Here is a 22664-nt window from a genome sequence, read left to right as displayed (position 1 = left end):
TCATCCAGAATGAAAATAAATAAGGAAACAGAAGCTTTAAATAACACAACAGACCAGATAGATTTAATTGATATTTATAGGACATTCCATCCAAAAACAGCAGATTACACTTTCTTCTCAAGTGCGCAAGGAATATTCTCCAGGATAGATCACATCTTGGGTCACAAATCAAGCCTCAGTAAATTTAACTGAAATCATATCAAGCATCTTTTCTGACCACAACGCTATGAGATTAGAAATGAATTACACGGAAAAAAACATAAAAAACACAAACACATGGAGGTTAAACAATGCGTTACTAAATAACCAAGAGATCACTGAAGAAATCAAAGAGGAAATCAAAAAATACCTAGAGACAAATGACAATGAAAACACGATAATCCAAAACCTATGGGATGTAGCAAAAGCAGTTCTAAGAGGGAAGTTTATAGCTATACAAGCCTACCTCAAGAAACAAGAAAAATCTCAAATAAACAATTTAACCTTACACCTAAAGGAACTAGAGAAAGAAGAACAAACAAAACCCAAAGTTAGCAGAAGGAAAGAAATCATAAAGAGCAGAGCAGAAATAAATGAAATAGAAACAAAGAAAACAATACCAAAGACCAATAAAACTAAAAGCTGGTTCTTTGAGAAGATAAACAAAATTCATAAACTATTAGCCAAACCCATCAAGAAAAAGAGGGAGAGGACTCAAATCAATAAAATTAGAAATGAAAAAGGAGAAGTAACAACTGACACTGCAGAAATACAAAGCATCATAAGAGACTACTACAAGCAACTCTATGCCAATAAAATGGACAACCTGGAGGAAATGGACAAATTCTTAGAAATGCACAACCTGCCGAGACTGAACCAGGAAGAAATAGAAAATATGAACTGACCAATCACAAGCACTGAAATTGAAACTGTGATTAAATATCTTCCAACAAACAAAAGCCCAGGACCAGATGGCTTCACAGGCAAATTCTATCAAACATTTAGAGAAGAGCTAACACCTATCCTTCTCAAACTCTTCCAAAATATTGCAGAGGGAGAAACACTCCCCAACTCATTCTATGAGGCCACCATCACCCTGATACCAAAACCAGACAAAGATGTCACAAAGAAAGAAAACTACAGGCCAATATCACTGATGAACATAGATGCAAAAATCCTCAACAAAATACTAGCAAACAGAATCCAACAACACAATAAAAGGATCACACACCATGATCAAGTGGGGTTTATTCCAGGAACGCAAGGATTCTTCAATATATGCAAATCAATCAACGTGATACATCATATTAACAAACTGAAGGAGAAAAACCATATGATCATCTCAATAGATGCAGAGAAAGCTTTTGACAAAATTCAACACCCATTTATGATAAAAGCCCTGCAGAAAGTAGGCATAGAGGGAACTTTCCTCAACATAATAAAGGCCATATATGACAAACCCACAGCCAACATTGTCCTCAATGGTGAAAAACTGAAACCATTTCCACTAAGATCAGGAACAAGACAAGGTTGCCCACTCTCATCACTATTATTCAACATAGTTTTGGAAGTGTTAGCCACAGCAATCAGAGAAGAAAAAGAAATAAAAGGAATCCAAATTGGAAAAGAAGAAGTAAAGCTGTCACTGTTTGCAGATGACATGATACTATACATACAGAATCCTAAAGATGTTTCCAGAAAACTACTAGAGCTAATCAATGAATTTGGTAAAGTAGCAGGATACAAAATTAATGCACAGAAATCTCTTGCATTCCTATACACTAATGATGAAAAATATGAAAGAGAAATTAAGGAAACACTCCCATTTACCATTGCAACAAGAAGAATAATATACCTAGGAATACACCTACCTAGGGAGATAAAAGACCTGTATGCAGAAAACTATAAGACACTGATGAAAGAAATTAAAGATGATACCAACAGATGGAGAGATATACCATGTTCTTGGATTGGAAGAATCAATATTGTGAAAATGCCTATACTACCCAAAGCAACCTACAGATTCAATGCAATCCTTATCAAATTACCAATGGCATTTTTTACGGAACTAAAACAAAAAAATCTTAAAATTTGTATGGAGACACAAAAGACCCCGAATAGCCAAAGCAGTCTTGAGGGAAAAAAACGGAGCTGGAAGAATCAGACTTCCTGACTTCAGACTATACTATAAATCTACAGTCATCAAGACGATATGGTACTGGCACAAAAACAGAAACATAGATCAATGGAACAAGATAGAAAGCCCAGAGATAAACTCACGCACCTATGGTCAACTAATCTATGACAAAGGCGGCAAGGATATACAATGCAGAAAAGACAGTCTCTTCAATAAGTGGTGCTGGGAAAACTGGACAGCTACATGGAAAAGCATGAAATTAGAACACTCCCTAACACCATACACAAAAATAAACTCAAAATGGATTAGAGACCTAAATGTAAGACCAGACACTATAAAACTCTTAGAGAAAAACATAGGCAGAACACCCCATGACATAAATCACAGCAAGATCTTATTTGACCCAGCTCCTAGAGTAATGGAAATAAAAACAAAAATAAACAAATGGGACATAATGAAACTTAAAAGCTTTTGCACAGCAAAGGAAACCATAAACAAGACAAAAAGACAACCCTCAGAATGGGGGACAATATTCGCAAACGAATCAACGGAGAAAGGATTAAACTCCAAAATATATAAACAGCTCATGCAGCTCAATATTAAAAAAACAAACAACCCAATCAAAAAATGGGCAGAAGACCTAAATAGACATTTCTCCAAAGAAGACATACAGATGGCCAAGAAGCACATGAAAAGCTACTCAACATCACTAATTATTAGAGAAATGCAAATCAAAACTACAATGAGATATCACCTCACACCAGTTAGAATGGCCATCATCAGAAAATCTACAAACAAGAAATGCTGGAGAGGGTGTGGAGAAAAGGGAACCCTCTTGCACTGTTGGTGAGAATGTAAATTGATACAGCCACTATAGAGAACAGTATGGAGGGTCCTTAAAAAACTAAAAATAGAATTACCATATGATCCAGCAATCCCACTACTGGGCATATACCCTGAGAAAACCATAATTCAAAAAGACACATGCACCCCAATGTTCCTTGCAGCACTATTTACAATAGCCAGGTCATGGAAGCAACCTAAATGCCCATCGACAGACGAATGGATAAAGAAGATGTGGTACATATATACCGTGGAATATTACTCTGCCATAAAAAGGAACGAAATTGAGTCTATTGTAGAGACGTGGATAGATCTAGAGACTGTCATACAGAGTGAAGTAAGTCCGAAAGAGAAAAGCAAATATCATGTATTAACACATATATGTGGAACCTAGAAAAACGGTACAGAAGAACCAGTTTGCAGGGCAGAAATTGAGACACAGATGTAGAGAACAAATGTATGGACACCAAGTGGGGAATGCAGCAGGGTGGTGTGGGTGGTGGTGTGATGAATTGGGTGATTGGGATTGACACGTATACACTGATATGTATAAAATTGATGACTAATAAGAAATTAAAAAAAAAATGATTAGACATCCAAATTTTGGACAAAGTTTGGATGAGACACAATTGGCCTATTCATGTATATAACTTGACATAAAAGATGGCTCTTCATGCAATGGCTGAAAAAAGTCAGTTTTTAAAAAGGTACAAAAAAATGGTACTCTCATCTTTTTGTGGTGATAATAAACACCAGTATTAGTAATTAAAAAAAAAAAATAGACAGTGTCACTATGATACCCTGGCGCTACAACAGCTACCTTGTGAGGATGAGAGAAATGCAGAAAGAATTTCAGTGATGCACATGCTGACTTCAGTGGACAGCTCCACTAATACCAACAGCCACCAACATTTTAACCTCTTGTTATATCAGAAAAATAAGTCCCCTATTTGCTTAAGCCACGATTGTGTTTTGTTACTTATTGCTGAAAGTATTCCTGATACAATTTATAAAAGTCTTTATGAAAATTTTAAAATATTTTACAGTTTAAATTGGTTTAATCCCATACTGTTTTGTAAAAGACACTCCATTATCTGAAAGCAAATCATCTTACCTCATTCTTCCATAGGTGATACTGTAGTGCAAATGCAGTAAAGTCTCTTGGAACACAGAAAAACTTGCATTCTGAAGCGGAGCCATGAGAAGCATTCTTGACTTGTTCAAAGTTTTTATTAATCAATTCCAGAATCAAAGGATCAATAAGGAACACAGGTACATTTTGACTGGATGTTAGCATAATAAATTTTTTAACTGTGCGCTGTTTGAGAGGAAAAGAATCCCCTTAATTCTTCTAAACCAATACAATAATCTATCTTATTAAATTTTTATTCATTAATTTTATAAGGATATCTAGTCTGCTTACTCAGTAGATTGCATGCTTATTATTTTGCTAAAAAAAAACCCCACAAATAAATAATACATTGTCCCTGTTCTCAAGAAGTACAGAGTCTACTGAGGAAGAAGAACAAATATTTACAACACAATGTAAAATATGCTGTAGTAAAAATATATGCAACATATTATAAAGTACAGAACAATAGTTACTAATTAACTGTACATCAAAAGGATAACAAAATCTTCATAGAGGAAGTAGTATCTGAAATGAGAACTTTGGGCTTACAAATTATTCCCTTGGTAGTAGCTAAATCTTTTCAAGCAAAAGTGGGACAGGAAATACCAGCCTTTTCAGTTTTTAAAAATCAGTCATGTCAACCTTTCTGAAACCAAAAATCAGTTGTATGTGCCACTTTCCTTCGTATTTGAAATACTGCTAAATAATCTTGCCAGTCAAAAGACAAACTAAAATACATCGCCTGCCTGACCATTCCTATCTACAGTTTGATTTTCTAATAATACTGTAATACTTAAAAACATAATTCTGTTGAGCAGTAAGCAGAACACCCTACTGAAAAAATAAATTTCAAAATTAGAATTGAAACAACAATCACACTTAGGAGTAAATAATACCTAAGAGTAGTCAAGATAAATAGAATAACTGTAATACATTATTGCTTAAAAGCCTACTTTAGTGAAAGCAATAATGATTTCAAAGGGACGTATGCCATCAGAAAAAGATGTTTCAGGGAATTAAGGATAAATTCTTATTTACAAAATCTGAGGAAACTTATAAAAACACATACAAGATAAATAAATAGATTAGAGTATCAAGAATTATAAAAATTTTAAAAATGAGATAAACGCAGGAATCAGTCTCTTATCCTTTGTTTTTACTGTAGAGTATTATGCAAATACCAAGAATATAATAATCTCTATTCTAGAGGAGTTTATCATCTCTTAGTGGGAAAGCCAACTAAGTAAAAAGTTAGAATAAACAATTCTGCCCCAAAATTCAATAACAGATGAAATGGACAAATTTCTTTTAAAACATGATTAAGAAAACTACCACACGATGAAACGGGAAATCTGACTTGCCCTATAACTATTAACAAAACTGAATTTGTTATGTATTTAAAACAAAAAACCTGCCATCAAAACAACAACAAGAAAAAACTCTATAGACTCAGATGGTTCACTGGTGAATTCTATCAAAGCTTTAAGAAGAAATAATACCAGTGTACAAAAACTCTTTCAGAAAACTGAGCAGGAGGAAATCCTTCCTAACTCATTTTATGAGGCCAGTGTAATTCTAATAGCAAAACCTGACAAAGACATTACAAAAAAAGAAAATTATACACCACCATCCCTCATGAACACAGATGCAATAATACTTAACAAGATACTAAAAAATCAATTCCTGTAGTTTTTTAAAAAAGGACCAAAAAAAAGGAAATATCATGACCAAGTAGGGTTTATGCCAGGAATGAAAGGCAGCATTTGAAAATTAATCAATAAAATTCACCATATCAACAGAATAAAGGGGAAAAACTCTATGATAATTTCAACACAAAAAAGTATTTGACAAAATTCAATATCTATTTATGATTAAAACCTCTTAGCAAATCAGGAATACAACACTTGTTGAATTTGATAAAGATTATGAACAAAAAAGTCTATTACTGAATTGTAGTTCTTCATTTATCCTTGATATCAATCTTTCATCACATATATGTTTTGCAAATATTTTATAATCTGTGGCATTAGCTATTCATTTTCTTAACGGTGGCTTTTGATGAGCAGAAGTTTTAAATTTTGAGAGTCTAATTTATCAAAATTTTTTTCTTTCATGGCTATTACTTTCTGTGGAATAAAAGAGGAAGAAAGGGTTTTGGAAGAAAGATGATGAGATGACAGATACTAGTACATATAAGGTGCTTAATAAATGTTTGTTGAATGAATCTCTTTCAGCTTGGTGTTGGTTTAATGAATCTCTTTCAGCTTGATGAACACACAGCTTCATTATGATTATTAATATAAATATAGATTAGGGCAGGGTCAAGGAGAGATTCTACAACTCACCTTCTAAATATGCCTTCCAGGTTGTTATCAATGCAATCATCAAGGTTCCCAGGACATAGATGTCCAATTGACTCTAAATCCAATTAATTCTTAATCAACATGACTATTATCATCTGACCTTCAGTAATTCATTTTGTTTACAAGAAAGAAAAACGTCTTGTTGAAAAAAGGATACAATGAGACTATAACAGTCCATTCTTCTACAAGGGCTTGGCAGGACATGTTCTTAGTGAAAGGCTAGTTCCTAATAATCATCATATTTTCTCTTCTAAGCCCCTCAACTTATCTGTTTAATAACTCATTCTAGGATTTTATCAGGGTTCAGTATCACATCTACTGATCACAATTCACTTTTTTGTTCCTTCTAAAATATTAGAACAAAAGTATTTTAGTACTACTTCTCCCTTCCCTATGACTTTGCAAATATTATATGGAGTGATTTTCAGAACCCTGCAATGTAATTAACAAAGAGAACTCACTGAGTGTAGTAAGCTGCTCCGTAATTTTTTGCTCATTTATCTTGGAAGTCAACCCTTTAAAAAAAATCTGTTATTTTCTCCCACCTCAAGGGTCATTCCCTGAATGAAAAAGATAGGGCTTCCCTTTCCCCTCAGACTACCCTAAGTTCACAAAGCAAAACTGCTACTTTTAATAAATTAAAAGTTTACATTGATACTTCTAGACCTGATAGTTGAGGAGCCTGATATAGGATATCCCAGACTTTACTTTTTAAACAATAGTTCAAATCCAATTGGTATCAGCAATGATCTAAAATTATCACTACTTTATAGCTGCTTGGTGATTTGAAAACTCACTTCTAATCTAAAGCCTCTCACGTCTCTGGTTAAAGAGAAGCCAAAGATTGAAGTGAATCCACAAGAAATAACTAGTCATATCCAATATGTATGCTAACAGGATAAATATAATTTTTTAGCATTGTTTTTCATTCTAAATTTGATTAGAAAAAAGTAAGAAAATATATTTTATAAATTTTATAAATGTACAGGCTGTGAAACAGGGATTTATTGTACATATTGTTAGTTTTCCTTATCTTAAAAAGAAAACATGGGATTCCCTGGTGGTCCAGTGGTTAGGACTCTGTGCTTCCACTGCAGGGGGGCTCGGGTTCGATACCTGGTTGGGGAACTAAGATCCCACAAGCCCTGCGGCACAGCCAAAAAAACAGAAAACATGTTGAATAGATTTTTACTCCTAAACTCCTATTTACTAGGTAAATTTACTAGGTAAATAGGTACTCCTATTTACCTTTATTCTTGGTTCAATTCTGATTCACATATTTATTCACTTGGGGAAGCACCACAGCTCAGTGAATGAGGATTTTGGAGGCAAGCAGTTAGAATCTGGACTCAGCCACTTATTAGCCAACCACCTTAATCTTTCTAAGTGAATTGAGCATAAACATATGTACTGACTTCTTAAAGTTTGCATAAGGACTAAATGAGATACTGCATGTAAAGCACTTGGCACAGGGTCTGCCTCTTCCTTTCTATCACCTACTACCTGTTTTCACAAAGCTAGCTATTATCATTGTCATCATTCAACAAATACTTATTAAGTATATAAATGAATGAACTAAATGAACACGGCAATTGAGGAATTTCTTGATTATCATACATACCCACTGTGTGCCATCAAATCCAATTCGGCTTCCTTTGGATTTTGATAAACCAGCTCCATTCTAGGAAGATTAAAAAAAAAAAAAATTGTAGTAAATTCAAAGCCCAGCATGTAACGTTACATTTAGGGTAGGTATGAGATTCAGCCTATATAACTGGTTCATAATCATTAAAAAGCATTATCTAAATACCTATTTTCATACAGTCATGAGCTAAGAATTCTACAATTATATAATACAACTACCCAAGATGGAAAACACTGACAGATTGCTATAATTTAATTAAGTGCCATCACTTAATTAAATAAATATGGTCAACATCTCTGAACCGATTAATTTCCATCAATGAATAGTAAACTCTTTGCTATCTCTTTAGAATTAGTGTTTATCCATTTAGCTCCATATCCCTAACTTCAGCTTACCTCCACACACTGAGTTTATGTTTGCAGACCTTGGCAAAGTGATAAGGAAGTATAATAATAATTACTGAGCAGCTCCTAAGTGTACTTCCACATATGAATTATGTATTCTCATCTATCTCGCATAACTATCCTGCAAAGTAGGCATTATTATTTCTGTTCCACAGAGAGCTCCAATGCCCACACTTTTCATAACATACATCATACTTGCAAATGTTGAGTTATTTTTTAAAGAATATTTTTTAAAACATTCAGGCCTAGAGAATTAGAAGGAAAAAAGCATTATCAGTTTTTCATCTGTTAATCACCAAAACACTTTGAAAGTCACAGGAGAAAGAATGTCTGATGGTCTAGAGACAAGAGGAAGAATGTTTCAAGCTCAAAGAAGTTTCTTATGCCTTGAATGTGCTCTTTATCTGTTAGATGGAAGGATTTTGAAAAGCAGTAAGAATGTCCTCACCCTGAAAATGAAGTGTGCTCCAAGTTCCTAAACAGGAGACTCATTTCTCCATTAAACTGTAAACTCAAGGGCAGGGACCAAATCCAATCCACCTTTGTATCACCAGTATCTAGCATAGTGCTTGACAACTAGTAAAATGCTTAATAACAGTTTGCTAATTGGAGGGAAGGAAGTAAGAAAGATATACTGAGTGATTAAGGTAGAACCAGAACTGGTCTCTCCTCACAAGCTCTGCAACTTAAACAATAACATTTTAACACCAAGGAATATTTCTCTAGGATTCAGCAAGAGCACTCCTGGTTATATGTCCGAAGAAAATGAAAACACTTATTCGAAAAGATACATACATCCCAATGTTCATAGCAGCATTACTTACAATAGCCAAGATTTGGAAGCAACCTAAGTGCCCATCAACAGATGAATGGAAAAAGATGATGTGGCGCATACACACACACACACACACACACACACACACACACACAGGAATACTACTCAGCCATAAAAAGGGAATCCTGCCATTTGTAGTATGGATGAACCTAGAGGGTATTATGCTTAGTGAAATAAGTCAGACAGAGAAAGTCAAATACTATATGATATCATTTATATGTGGAATCTAAAAAATAATGAATGAATATGACAAAACATAAACAGACTCATAAAGAACAAACTAGTCGTTAGCAGTAGGGAGAGGGAAGTGGGGAGGGGCAAGATACAGGTAGAGGATTAAGAAGCACAAACTACTATGTATAAAATAAATGAGTTATGAAGATATATTGTACAGCACAGGGAAATATTGCCAATATTTTATAACAACTTTAAATGGAGTATAATCTATAAAAATATTGAATCACTATGTTGTACACCTGAAATATAATACTGTAAATCAACTATATTTGAATAATAAATTAATTTTTTAAAAAGAAAATATACCAAGGATATTTACAAAACAACATCAGAGGCAGCTTTGCGATCCTCATCCTTGAAAAAAGATTGCAAATTCTATAATATAGCCACTTGTTGCTCACCATAGCCCTACATTAGTAGATAAGACTAAATTTCTGAGTTGTTTAATTTGTTTTCTCTGTTGGATCACTTCCATCAGTATACAAATATGATATTATTTTTCCTATCTTAAATAATTAAAACAAAAAACCCGTCTTGACTTCTCTTCAGAAATAAAAGGCCAGGACTTCCCTTGTGGCACAGTGGGTTAAGAATCCACCTGCCAATGCAGAGGACACAGGTTCGATCCCTGGCCCGGGAAGATCCCATAGGTCGCAGAGCAACTAAGCCCATGTGCCACAACTACTGAGCCTGCGCTCTAGAGCCCATGAGCCACAACTACTGAGCCCGCGTGCCACAACTACTGAAGCCCGCGTGCCTAGAGCCCATGCTCTGCAACAAGAGAAGCCACAACAATGAGAAGACTGTGCACCGCAAAGAAGAGTAGCCCCCCACTCACCACCACTAGAGGAAGCCCGCGCACAACAACAAAAACCCAACACAGCCACACACACAAAAAAAGACCTAGCATATCCCTGACTCTTTTCTGTCTTTCATACCCCACATCTAGCCCATCAACAAATCCTGATAACTCTGCTTTCCATTTCTCACAAACTCCACCACTAGCTCCTGTGTCCAAGCCATCATCATCTCATGTAAATTACTAGAAAACCTTCTAACTGGTCTGTTTCAGCCCTTGCCCCTACAATCTGTTCTCAACAGAGCATCTGCACTACTTCTTTTTATTAAAAAATGTCAGATCGTGTCACATTTCATCTCAAAACCTTCCTAGAGTCCCCAATCTCATTCAGAATAAAAGCCAAAGCCTTTATAATGGCTTACAAGGCCATAAAAAATATAGAACTCTCTGACCTTACCTACTATTCTCCTCTCTCACTCCTCTACAGCCACAGTGATCTCTCTGCTGTTTTCAAAACTGCCAGGCAAGTTCCTGCCTCAGGACCTTTGTGCTTCCTTTGGTCTCTACTTAGTGTACTCCTCTTCTAAACATACACATAGCTCATTCCCTTTACATAGGCTGTTTCCTCTATTTGTAATGGCCCTCCCATCCTTCTTTACATGGAGAACTCCTACTCATCCTATAAGACCAACCCAAAATATTATTTTATCCATGAAATATTTAATCATAACCTTCCCAAACAGGTTATTCAGCAGTTCCTCATTCCCTGAAAACTTTGCACTTATCTAAGCTCAAAGAGTCAAGGATAGGGACATAAGAGGATCCAGTTTTATAGAGCTTGAAGATTATACAATTTTGGTGGTCCTTTTTCAGAAAAAAAAAATGCAAAAAATTATCTATTGCAAACTTTACAAAAATACAGAGTTTTGTAACATATTCCTAAGGCTCCTCCAAGAGCCTTGGAAGTGAGGGGAGCTGCAGTTTAAATTTCATTATCTTAATGGTTAATCCACCTCGGAAGGAACAGTTAATGGTATGCAGTGGCTACAACTTTGCTGTATAGGAGGAATGCAGTCACTATCAACCAATGACCCTACAAATGGAGAACCAAGAGAATAAATAACCTGGCCTCTTTCCTTCTGGTCTCCAGTCTCCAGCTGATGCTTCCCATTGGCTGAACCCAAACAGAAAATAAAGAGCAAGGGAGCTCAGCTAATGTAGTCCACAGAGGTCAACCTCCCAAGGCACAGAGTATGGCGAGGAGAGGACCTGGAGAGGCAAACAGAGACTATCCACCACACCATGGTAAGAAGTTGGGATCTTATTCCATAGGTATTTTATGCAGAGAATAACTTGATCAGATCTGTATTTAAGAAAAATAACTCTGACGGCTGTTATTTTTGCCAGAAGAGCATTACAAAGGGTAGAGATAAAGAAGAGTTCTTAAGCTATAAGTAGTAAAGTAGGCAGAACAGTGTTTTATGATGTGTGATTTGAAGAAGTAATATATCATATTGATGCCATTTGTTTATATGTCTCTATATATTTCTTTTCCCCTTTCCCCTTCAACCCCAAACTCCCCCAATTTGTGGGTTCCTAGGCAGCAAGGACTGCACTTGATTCATCATTTTGTCTCATAGCCTAGTACTGTGCTTAGCACATAGTAAACCCTCAACAAATACTTGACAAATGAATGACTGAATGTTCTAAAAGAAAAGCCATAGGGTAAAAGTCAAGAGGTTAAAAATGTCTAAAGATATTCTGAAACACTACCTATGAGATATTTGTGTTGAAAACTTAAGTGAAATGAATAAATGAATGGAGAGATAGACTCAGATCCCAAATAGGACTGGTAGAAACAGTCTGGTGGCTACTGAACTCCACTGATAAATGAATCAAATTAAGATATGCCATCAAAGAAAAAGCATTCAGGAAACAGAAGTAAAGATTTAAATGATCCTGTCATTTTTTAAAGATAGTAGCCAACAATCAGTTTCTTACAGACACCAAAAAACAATTCTTAATTCAGCATGATAATTAACCATGCCTATTGGACCTAATGGTAATACTTTAAAGAAATTTTGTTAAGTCTTCAATAACTGGTGGGAAAGCGGTGTTTCTTAATAATCAAAGCTGCTTGGCCAGAAACTTATACAGCCTAAAGTCTGGGAATAAACGAAAAAAAAATTTAAATATCCTTTCATTCTAATGAAAGAAATTCTTTCACATCTCTCCTGGATAATGGCAGGAGTGGCGGGGTGGGGGGAAGGATGGGAAGGGGGAACAGTAGCATTTATCAAAGTTTACCATACTAGATCAGACTATCAAGCATGATATTCTTTCTCAGCAATGACCTAGACATTAGCCTTCAGAACAAAATGGAACTAGCCAGAAGTCAAAGAAGATCTAAGAAAAATCATGCTTCAGTAACTGATGAACTGAAAACACTTCAAAAACCTGTTACACATGATCTAAATGGTTATAAGATTAATTTCCATTTCTAATAATGGATTATGAAATTGTTCACTGTGAATGACTACTGCCAAATTTGAAATCCAAATTCCCCTTTCAACTCCTTCCCCTGCCTTCTAACCAAACACACACAGGTTACTAAGTATAATGCAAAGAACGATGTCACAGCACAGAACACTGTAAGTGGCCTTCTAGGTAATAAGAATAACTGATTACTACAGGCAGCGGTGCAGCTTACGGTTGTAAGTCAAGAACATCATCAAGGTTTGGTTCACTCAGTGCTTTACACAAACATGGTTCATTGGCTTTGTCTTCTTTCCACTGAGGCATCAATATTTTATGACTTTCAATTGGGATGCAGAACTCCTTAAAGCTATCTCATTTCATATCTTCTTATCAATGTTATAGTATTTTGTTTGAACATACTTGTATTTACATGTTGGAATAGCCCTATGAGTGAAGACACAAGCTTTAGGAACTGAACTTAGCAATCTTTTTTTTAAAATGTATTCTTTTATTTATTTTATTTTTTATTTTTATTTTATTTTTTTTTTTAATTTTTGGCCGCGTTGGGTCTTCGTTGCTGTGCGCAGGCTTTCACTAGTTGCAGCGAGCGGGGGCTACTCTTTCGTTGCAGTGCGTGGGCTTCTCACTGTGGTGGCTTCTCTTGTGCAGCACGGGCTCTAGGCGTGCTGGGTTCAGTAGTTGTGGCACATGGGCTCAGTAGTTGTGGCTCATGGGCTCTAGAGTGCAGGCTCAGCCAAACAACTGAATGAGGGTTCAAACTCAGGACTATCTAGGCCCAAAACTCAAGAATTACTGCTGTTACCACTTCTATCAAATTTTGAGTTCCTTGAGATTAGGACCTGTGTTCTATTTGTCTCTGTATTCCTACCAAGTGCCCTTTATGTAACACATAGTCAAGAAATACAGACTGAATGAGCAACACAGAATCATAATCACACTATCCTGTTAGACTCAGTAAAAAACAATGAACAACTGACATTCCCTAGAGGGTGCTAGAGACAAGTCCTTTCCTTTGAAGGACTGGAAGAGTTTGTATTTCAAAGACTTGGATGGTTGTTATGGAATCTGAAGAGTGAACTCTATCCATCAATGGAATTTTACCAGACCCAACAGATATAATCTGTTAGTTCCTATCTTCAATGCTATCAGATAACTGGATTATTCAGACCTCATTTAGGAGATCACTGAAAGACTAAACTTGCATAACCAGCTAGGGTCAAAAGGAATTCCATGGTGAGGCCCAAGAAATAGATAGACAGAAGTAGTCCTCCTTAACTCCAAGAAAGCAAATAGCCCTTCTTCCCTAACCAATGATAGATATTGTATTTCTCTCTATTGAAGAGCCTGAAAAACTCTGTAGTCCTAAACATTTACTACACTAGATATGGGTTGGGGGTCAAAGATAAAACCCATTTTTCATCCCTGCCCTAGTTCTAATACATAATTTCAAGGGTCTCTCTAAATCACCTCAAAGTTCAAGGATGACCTAGAATCAAGGTTTTTATGTTGATGATTCTGACCTATTAGTTAGTATTGATCAAAGCTACTATTATGTACTCTTTTGCCAAATCAAACAAATTTGATTGAACTAAAAATCATTTTCGTGTGAACTTTATTTATCTACGATTATCCCCCCAAAATTTTGTTCACTGAACAAATGAGGAATACAATTCAGATACGATCAATAAACAAAGTTCACAAAATTCTGGGTTCTCCTCCTATGTCAGGACAATCTGTATTAGATTACTGAGGATGCATCTGTACTTCCTTAAAGTTTGAGTTCAAAAACATTGTATGTAAGTAAAATCTTGAAGTTTAATAAAAAGCCAAAAGTTAAAAGTTTTTCCACAACAAAACTAAAAAATTTTTAAAAGTTGGTAGCTTCAGCAGTTAGTCTAACCCTATTTTTAAATAAAGCTTTTTTTTTCCTGTTAGTATAGAGAAACTACTTGTATTCCTTACAGAGTATCTTACCTTCACATTAATGATATATAGGAAACATTTACTGTCCCATTAGCATCTGTCCCCAATTAAATTATAAATATAGAGAGGAAAGCGACCACTTCCCAATCACTGTTTATCACCTTAGCAAAATGCCCAACACATGACTTTTAAATAAAAGTTTCTGAATTAATGAGTAAGTTTTAAAATTCCATCTTAAAGAATGTAAAATTACTTGCCTAGGAATAGCTTAATATAATTTCCATATTCTTCAAGAAAATAAAAATAACCTTTGGTATTTAGAACTTAGATGTTGTAATTTCCACCTATGATTAAAATTAAACATAAAAAACAAGAACTCTAGTACAGATAATGCAAATTTCACAAATTTAATAGTATATAAAGGTTAACTGAACTTTATTTAATTTAACGCTTTATTTTGTTCAAAATATTCTATTTTGTTTAAAGAATATGGCACTTATTACTAAAGCAGTTTGTATGCCATGGACTCAATACAACAAATACTATTTTTCATTAGAAAATTGAAGATAATAATAATAAAAATAATAGCTAATATGTACTGATCTCTTTCTATGTGACTTGTACTGTTCCAAATGCTTTATGTATATTAATTCATATAAGTTTCACAAGTCTCATAGGTGGTACTGTTACTGTCCCAATTCCGTAGATGAGGAAGTAGAGGTCAAGTAACAGAAGTCAAGTAATTTACCCAAGATCCCACAGCTAATAAGCAGGATAGATGAGGTTTAATCCTAGGCTGGAGATCATGCTCTTAACAACTATGCCACATTGCTTCCCAAGGAAGAAGGTCAAGACAGGAGTTATTTACATGAATTTAACATATAATTAAGATGGGATTTTTAAATTAATGAAGTCATTCAATAAGTGACATTGGGACAGCTGATTAACCATTTGGGTAAAACTGTAAATTAAATATCTAACTCATACCTCATACTAAAATAAATTATATTTTGTATAAAAATTTAAACATAAAATAGTATCTGATGAAAATACAGGTGAATATTTGCACAATCTTGGGCTACTTATGACATAAAAACCAGATGCACTAAGGGAGAAAGATCTTGATACCTGTCTACTTAGAAATTAAATAGAACACTAGTGTATTAAGGGGGTACATTGTGAATATAAAGGTAAAAGGCAAATTAATAAACTGGGGAAAATATGTGAAATATATATGGTAAATGCTTAATATCCTTAAAACTATAAAGAACAGCTACAGAAAAAGTCAACAACATCAGAAAAATATGCAGATCGGAATAAAAAGAAATTATAATCAAGAAATAAAAAGAACCAAAAAGCATATGGAAAGATGTTTAACCTTATTAGAAAGAAATGGCCTCTAATGGAGTTTAATATCTTTCGGCTTTTGAACATCAAAAATACCAGAAATATAAAGAACAAGGGCTCTTGGGGTAGACTCCTCAGGTTTAAATTCTATCTCCCTCACTTAATAATTGTGTGACACTGGACAAATTTAGTAAGTTTCTCTAAACCTCAGTTTTTTCCGCTGGGAAAATGAGGACAACAGGATCTACTCAATTTGTCGTTGTAAGAATTAAATATATGTAAAGTGCTTAGCATAGTGCCTAGCCTATAAGCACACCAAAAAAATGTAACTGCTATGGCAGACACGATAGGTAAGTTGACCTAACACCCACTCCCAAACCCCTTCTCCTTTGCGATCTCTATTATAAAGTCTGGAAAACCTAACTAACAACAGCATTAACACTAATAGTAAAATCTTGCTTTCCCAGATTTTCTTACAGCTGGGAATCTGCTGGCCATGTCACAAAAGAAGAAGCCTCCTAGAATGCACTATTTCCTCCTCCAGCCTGGACTGTAGCACCAGGGAAATGTCAAGAGAATTTTGGAAGCTCTGGACTGAAAGGTATAAGAGACAAATAACCCTCTATTTGTTTAAGCTACTATTAGCCAAAAGCATCTCAAAAGCATGACACAGATGCCATAATTATTGTTATTGTTGTTATTATTCCCATATTTGGAAAGGGTATAGGAAATCAGGCACACTACTTATCCTTAGGAAAGGTGACTTTGCAATATGTAACAAAATCTAGAATGTACATCTTAGACCCAGAAATTCCACTCTAGGACTTTATCCTAAGAAAATAATCAGCAAAGGGTTGAAGATGAAACACAAAGACATTCACTGGATCAACAGCCAAGACAGCTGGTAGCCTCAGTACTTGTCAATTATTTTAAAAATAATATAGCCTGGAAAGAATGCAGTTAGGTATACCTGTCAGGCCTGCATGTTAGAAACTGGGTTAAGTGGGGTAGGTTATCTAACATCTCTGTCAGAGTTTTGGTTTTCATATTTGTAAAATGAGGTCTAGGAACCTCATGTAATAATGCTGCATAATAAACCTCTCTCAATCTTAAAGGCTTAAGCATTTGTTTTCTCCCTCATAGATGTATGAGTCAGCTGGGCAGCTATGTTTGGTCTGCTCCATACATCTAATTCAGGGCTCAGGCTGGAGGTCAGCATCTACCCAGGGCACACTCTTCTCCTGGCAGGTCAGGGGAGCACAAAGGGCAAGTCACATCATACGAGCCCATTTGAAATCTCTGCAAATGTCTATAACATTCCACAAGCCAAAGTAAGTCTCATGGTCAAGCTTAACTAGCGCAGGGAAGTATCCTACCCTTTGGGAGGGAAAGGGAAGTAACTGGTTCTGAAGAATAGTTCTAACTATCAAATGACGATACAAACAAAAAACATATTCCCCCCCCCAAAATGTTTTTAGGGTTAAATTAAGCACAGACAGTATCTAGCACAATTCTCAATAATTGTAGCTATTATTATAATTAACCCCAGTGGGAGAGTTTGGCAACTTTTCACAATTCAGCAATACCTTCTCAACTTTGGAATTTCTTATCTGGACTTCTGTATGATCTTCAGAAGCTATCAGATTCCAAATTATTGTCTCTACATCTTTATACCTATAGATTTATAATAAAGGTAAGTTATAATGCTACACTTCCCTGTTAGACACTATATTAAAATATACTCTGTACTAAAATAAACTAATTCTAATATTTTATCAAAATTATTTATCATTGAATTCTTTCCAATGAGTGATGATCTGTTTGGAAAAATAACAATTTTCACATAACTCTATCAGAAAATTTCAACATCACTGAAACGTGGCAGCTCTGACTTTTAGCGTGTTATTACAATAACATTTAACTGTAATTTTGAATTGCTTGCCACACTCACGAGGATGAGAATCTCAAAGAACTATTTCTGCAAGGATTTTAAAAACTGTGATTAATTTTATGTACTGCAAAAGGGAAGTATGTTAGGAAAATATACAGCTAAAATGAAGTCTAATAATGAGAAAGGAAGAAAAAAATTACCTTTGCTGATAAATAGTGCTTGTAGTAGTACAACTGAAACAGCAGAAATGCAGAACTTGTCAAAGTTAAAAGCGCCAAAATCACGTTCTTATTGATCCTACTCATTAGTCTGCGGTGCTCACTTGGTTGTCTTTTGAAAGTAACCCAGCTGGTTTCATCTTTTTGGGTAAGAAGATAATCTTGTTTTCTGTGAACAAAAAGATATTTCTAAAGAGACAAAAACCTGTATTTAATTTTCACCTTTATTAACCAAGGAAAAGTTATCTAAAGTTCAACAGAACCTTCTTTGATTTGGTAATTTCCTATCCTAAAGAAATAATCAAATATGAGACCACACTTGAAAGAACAAAAAAGTTTATCATAGCATTCTTTACAGTTGCAAATAACAAAAAACATTAATGGGATATCTATAAAAACTGACCCAAGGGTTTCTGATTCAATAGAACTGGGGTGAGCCCTCTGAATTTGCATTTCTAATGAGTTCCCAGGCAATGCTGATGCTGCTGAACATACTAAGAACCACCTTCCATAGAAAAAAATTAAGTTTTTGGTCAAGGAACATCATCTGTGTAATAGCTCTTTGTCTTTTGTTATGTAGGATGTGGTCAGTTTTTATAAATATCCCATATACATTTTCAGTTTTCTGCAAGTGTAAAAAAAGCCATGATAAAAATTTTTGTTCTTTCATCTTTGGTCCCATCTGACTATTTCTTTAGAACAAGAAATTTAATATAGTTCTACTTCTTCTTACCTCCTCTCCACTGTTTGATTTTGGTCAAACATATTAAATTCAGTTCTTCAAATGTTTATCTTTATTCCTTTAAATATACTAACACCTCTATTACTTGATGTCTAAACTTTGTATGTCTTTAGTTCTCCAGCTAAAAAATAAGAGAAAATCTACCTTCTGCATCTCTCCTCTTTCAATCCTGACTTTTATTAGTTTACTTTGCTATCGTTCTATCGCATTCTGCAATACAAATCTCACAGCTTTTTCAGTCTTATTCCTACTATATTCCCTGCCAATCCTTTTGCTGTATCATCTCTGTTCAGCTACTGGATGGCTGGTATTCATCTTCTCCTTAGGACTTGTGGGCACTATTTACCTTGAGTTCCTGCATTGTTCAAAAACGGGTGTCGGGTTTCCCTGGTGGCGCAGTGGTTAAGAATCCACCTGCCAGTGCAGGGGACACAGGTTCGAGCCCTGGTCTGGGAAGATCCCACATGCCACAGAGCAACTAAGCCCATGTGCCACAACTACTGAGCCTGCGCTCTAGAGCCCGTGAGCCGCAACTACTGAGCCCGTGCGCCTAGAGCCTGTGCTCCGCAACAAAAGAAGCCACTGTAATGAGAAGCCCGTGCACCGCAACGAAGAGTAGCCCCCTCTGGTCACAACTAGAGAAAGCCCACGCACAGTAATGAAGACCCAATGCAGCCAAAAATAAATAAATAAATAAATTTATGAAAAAACAACAAAAAAAGGGTGTCAACTAATAGTTTGGCTTTGAGATCACACTTTCTTTCCTCTGATGACTTATAGAATTTGTACCACTGTCCTGCAATGCTAAATACTCCCTTGACAATATCTGATCCTTCCCCTGGCACTCCCCTATAGATAAGCTGATCTTTTTAATGGGATGAGCAAAGAACACATTCCTTATCTTTGCAATCCAATTTTTTAAAAACTAGGTTATGATGTTAATGACTGTATATTAGTTTTTCTTCATTATGTGCACCTTCAATCTGTAGAATCAAGATTTCTTTCTCTGCGGCAAGTTTTCTTAAGTTATATGTTTGAATACTTTTCTGTTCTAATGTTGTTCTCTATTTCCAGAACTACAATTAATCACGTGTTTCATCTCCTTTCACTCCCATTTCACTTTGCTCAACTTTCAAGAGCCTGTCGTCATGTCCCTTACTGAGTTTTCAACAGTGTTAAGTCTCCTTTTTGCCTCTTATGTGGCGTTTTATTATTATTTTTTTTTATAAGGGACCACTCCTCGATGTTCCCATTGACTCTTTATTTATTTATTTTTATTTTTGGCTGTGTTGGGTCTTCGTTGCTGAGCGCGGGCTTTCTCTAGTTGCAGCGAGCTGGGGCTACTCTTCATTGCAGTGCATGGGCTTCTCATTGTGGTGGCTTCTCTTGTTGTGGAGCACGGGCTCTAGGCATGTGGGCTTCAGTAGCTGTGGCTCACAGGCTCAGTAGTTGTGGCTCGTGGGCTCTAGAGCGCAGGCTCAGTAGTTGTGGTGCACGGGCTTAGTTGCTCCACAGCATGTGGGATCTTCCCAGACCAGGGCTTGAACCTGTGTCCCCTGCATTGGCAGGCGGATTCTTAACCCACTGTGCCACAAGGTAAGTCCTGGCCTTTTATTTCTGATTTTATTTTTCTTTCTTTTCTTTCTTGAGTTCTGCCAAATTATTACTCACCATTTACTGTTGTCTGTATACTATTTCTTCCTAGCCAATGAACTTTCTTTATTACTTTAAAGAAGTGATTGTCTCCTTAAATTTGTTAGGCCAATACAGTTTTCTCATGGGTTCTTTGTCACTTGTTTTTCCGTTTCTTTTCGCTTTTCTTCTTGTAACATTTTTGTGTAGATGCTGTGCTCATTTCCTTTTTATTATTATTAATCTTTGAATGACATGAACTCCACTCAGGCCAACTATTTGCAAGAGGGTTGTGGAAGGAAGAAGCAAGGCTGTGTTCTGGACTAGAAGGTAGTCTCTTTAGTACACAAGAAAGCTCTTTATGATACAGGGTGCTCTGCGCATGTGTGTGCGTGAGAGAGACAGAGAGAATGTATGTGAGAACAAGCAAGAGAAAGTTGTTTAGCCATTATTTCTTGCCTCACCAAGAAAGTGCTTCCTGCAAAGACTGTGTATCTGTGTGCAAAGATTGTGTACCTGTGTGCTTTCTCATTTGCTCTTCCTTTCCTGCTAGTTCATGTTGCCAAACATTCCAAGGAAGCTTCTCCCACTGCTTTTCTATGCCTCCTGACACCACTGTAAACAGAAGATCTATTTCTCATTGCTCTGTCAGTTCTACCTGAGATCTCTTTCTGCCAGAATGCTCTTTTAATCTCTTTCTGCTTACATTTGACAAATATTTCTCAAATATTTCAATTTGGGGTACAGGACTCTAGTCCCATCAAAGATGTAATTACAGTTGACCTTTGAACAATGCAGGGGTTGGGGCACCAACCCTCTGCACAGTTAAAAATCTGCATATAACGTATAGTTGGCCCTCCATATACATACGTGGTTCCTCTGTATCTGCGGTTCCTTCATATATGCGGTTTTGCATCTGTGGATTCAACCACCCAGGGGTCATATAGTACTGCAGTATTCACTATTTAAAAAAATCTACATATAGCAGTTCAAACTCATGTTGTTCAAGGGTCAACTGTACATCTCTGTCTCTCATTCTCCTTGCTGTTTCAGGGTGATTTCAGATAGAAGAAGGCACAAATGTCTTTACTCTGTCATCTTTAAATCAGAAGTCTTAGGGTTTTAAAACAATCTAAACGAGCTTCCAGTGTGGACGCCTATATAAAGCAAACACTACATGATATTATATAAAGTCAACAAACTACTTAAGAGGAATATCACCAGTGACGTGAGTAATCTACTTGATTTACAGATAATGCATAAAGCAAAGATAACGGAATAAATCATGATCATGTTCTATCTCCTAAAACTGTAAAAACTAGCAACATAAAACAATATTGATGATGGCATTAGTTTTGCTGTCAGCTAAACCTTGCTAAAATAAAACAGTCAAATATGTATTCTGATAAGGACAGCTCACAAGATAACAAAAAGAATATTCTTCATTTTCAGTATTTCAGCTCAGTTTCTTGTAGTTGTAGTAAATAGTGCATCAACGTATTGTACACTGATTCCTAGTGAAATGCAAAGTAGCATTTGGAGTGTGCTATATAACCCAGCCTTTTCTGTGCCAGAATTAACAGGTGGAAAGAAAGGCCTATATAAACCACTACAGAAACATAAAGTCCAAATTAATATCTTGTTCTTTCTTTGGACATATCTCTAACTTACAGTTAATTCTTAAATGAAATAAACCTCCAGAATATATCATCAATCACAACTACATTTTTATTATCAAGATGATATCCAATTAACTTTACTTCATAACTTATTTTCTATAAATGCCAAGGCAGTTATTGCAAAGGAAGAATATTAGCCTGTCAAAACATTCCTATTTGCTAGCACCATCTCTTCATTAGGAATGGAGTTACCACTTTAAAATGAATAATGTGATACTTTAAAAAAGACAGGCCAAGGCTTGTTGAGTTTACCTCTAAAATCCCTCTGGCACCAACTCCCTCTTCTTTCTTCACTGTCATTCTAATTTAAACTCTGATTGTAAAAATGTCTTAATTGTAACTGATGTCCCAGGTTCCAC

General features: G+C 35.6%; 1 protein-coding gene across 7 annotated transcripts in view; it reads right to left on the bottom strand.

Annotated features, from left to right (window-relative positions):
* Positions 1–22664, bottom strand: part of FKTN (fukutin) — an 85151-nt gene that overhangs the window by 53963 nt on the left and 8524 nt on the right. For 5 of the 7 annotated variants that reach the window (XM_036855809.1, XM_036855811.1, XM_036855810.1 and 2 more), the window contains exons 2-4: positions 18235–18421; positions 8076–8135; positions 4074–4277 (exon numbers count right to left, since the gene is read on the bottom strand). In XM_036855809.1, coding sequence (XP_036711704.1) covers positions 4074–4277; positions 8076–8135; positions 18235–18339 — 369 coding nt within the window. In that variant the 5' untranslated portion in view covers positions 18340–18421. Of the gene's footprint in view, positions 1–4073; positions 4278–6436; positions 6510–8075; positions 8136–18234; positions 18422–22664 lie in introns of those variants that run through there. The other 2 variants (XM_036855812.1, XM_036855813.1) reach the window with 2 other exon arrangements.

The sequence above is a fragment of the Balaenoptera musculus genome, chromosome 6 (assembly GCF_009873245.2).
Source record: "Balaenoptera musculus isolate JJ_BM4_2016_0621 chromosome 6, mBalMus1.pri.v3, whole genome shotgun sequence".
NCBI lineage: Eukaryota > Metazoa > Chordata > Mammalia > Artiodactyla > Balaenopteridae > Balaenoptera > Balaenoptera musculus.
This window is presented reverse-complemented; position numbering and strand designations above follow the sequence as displayed.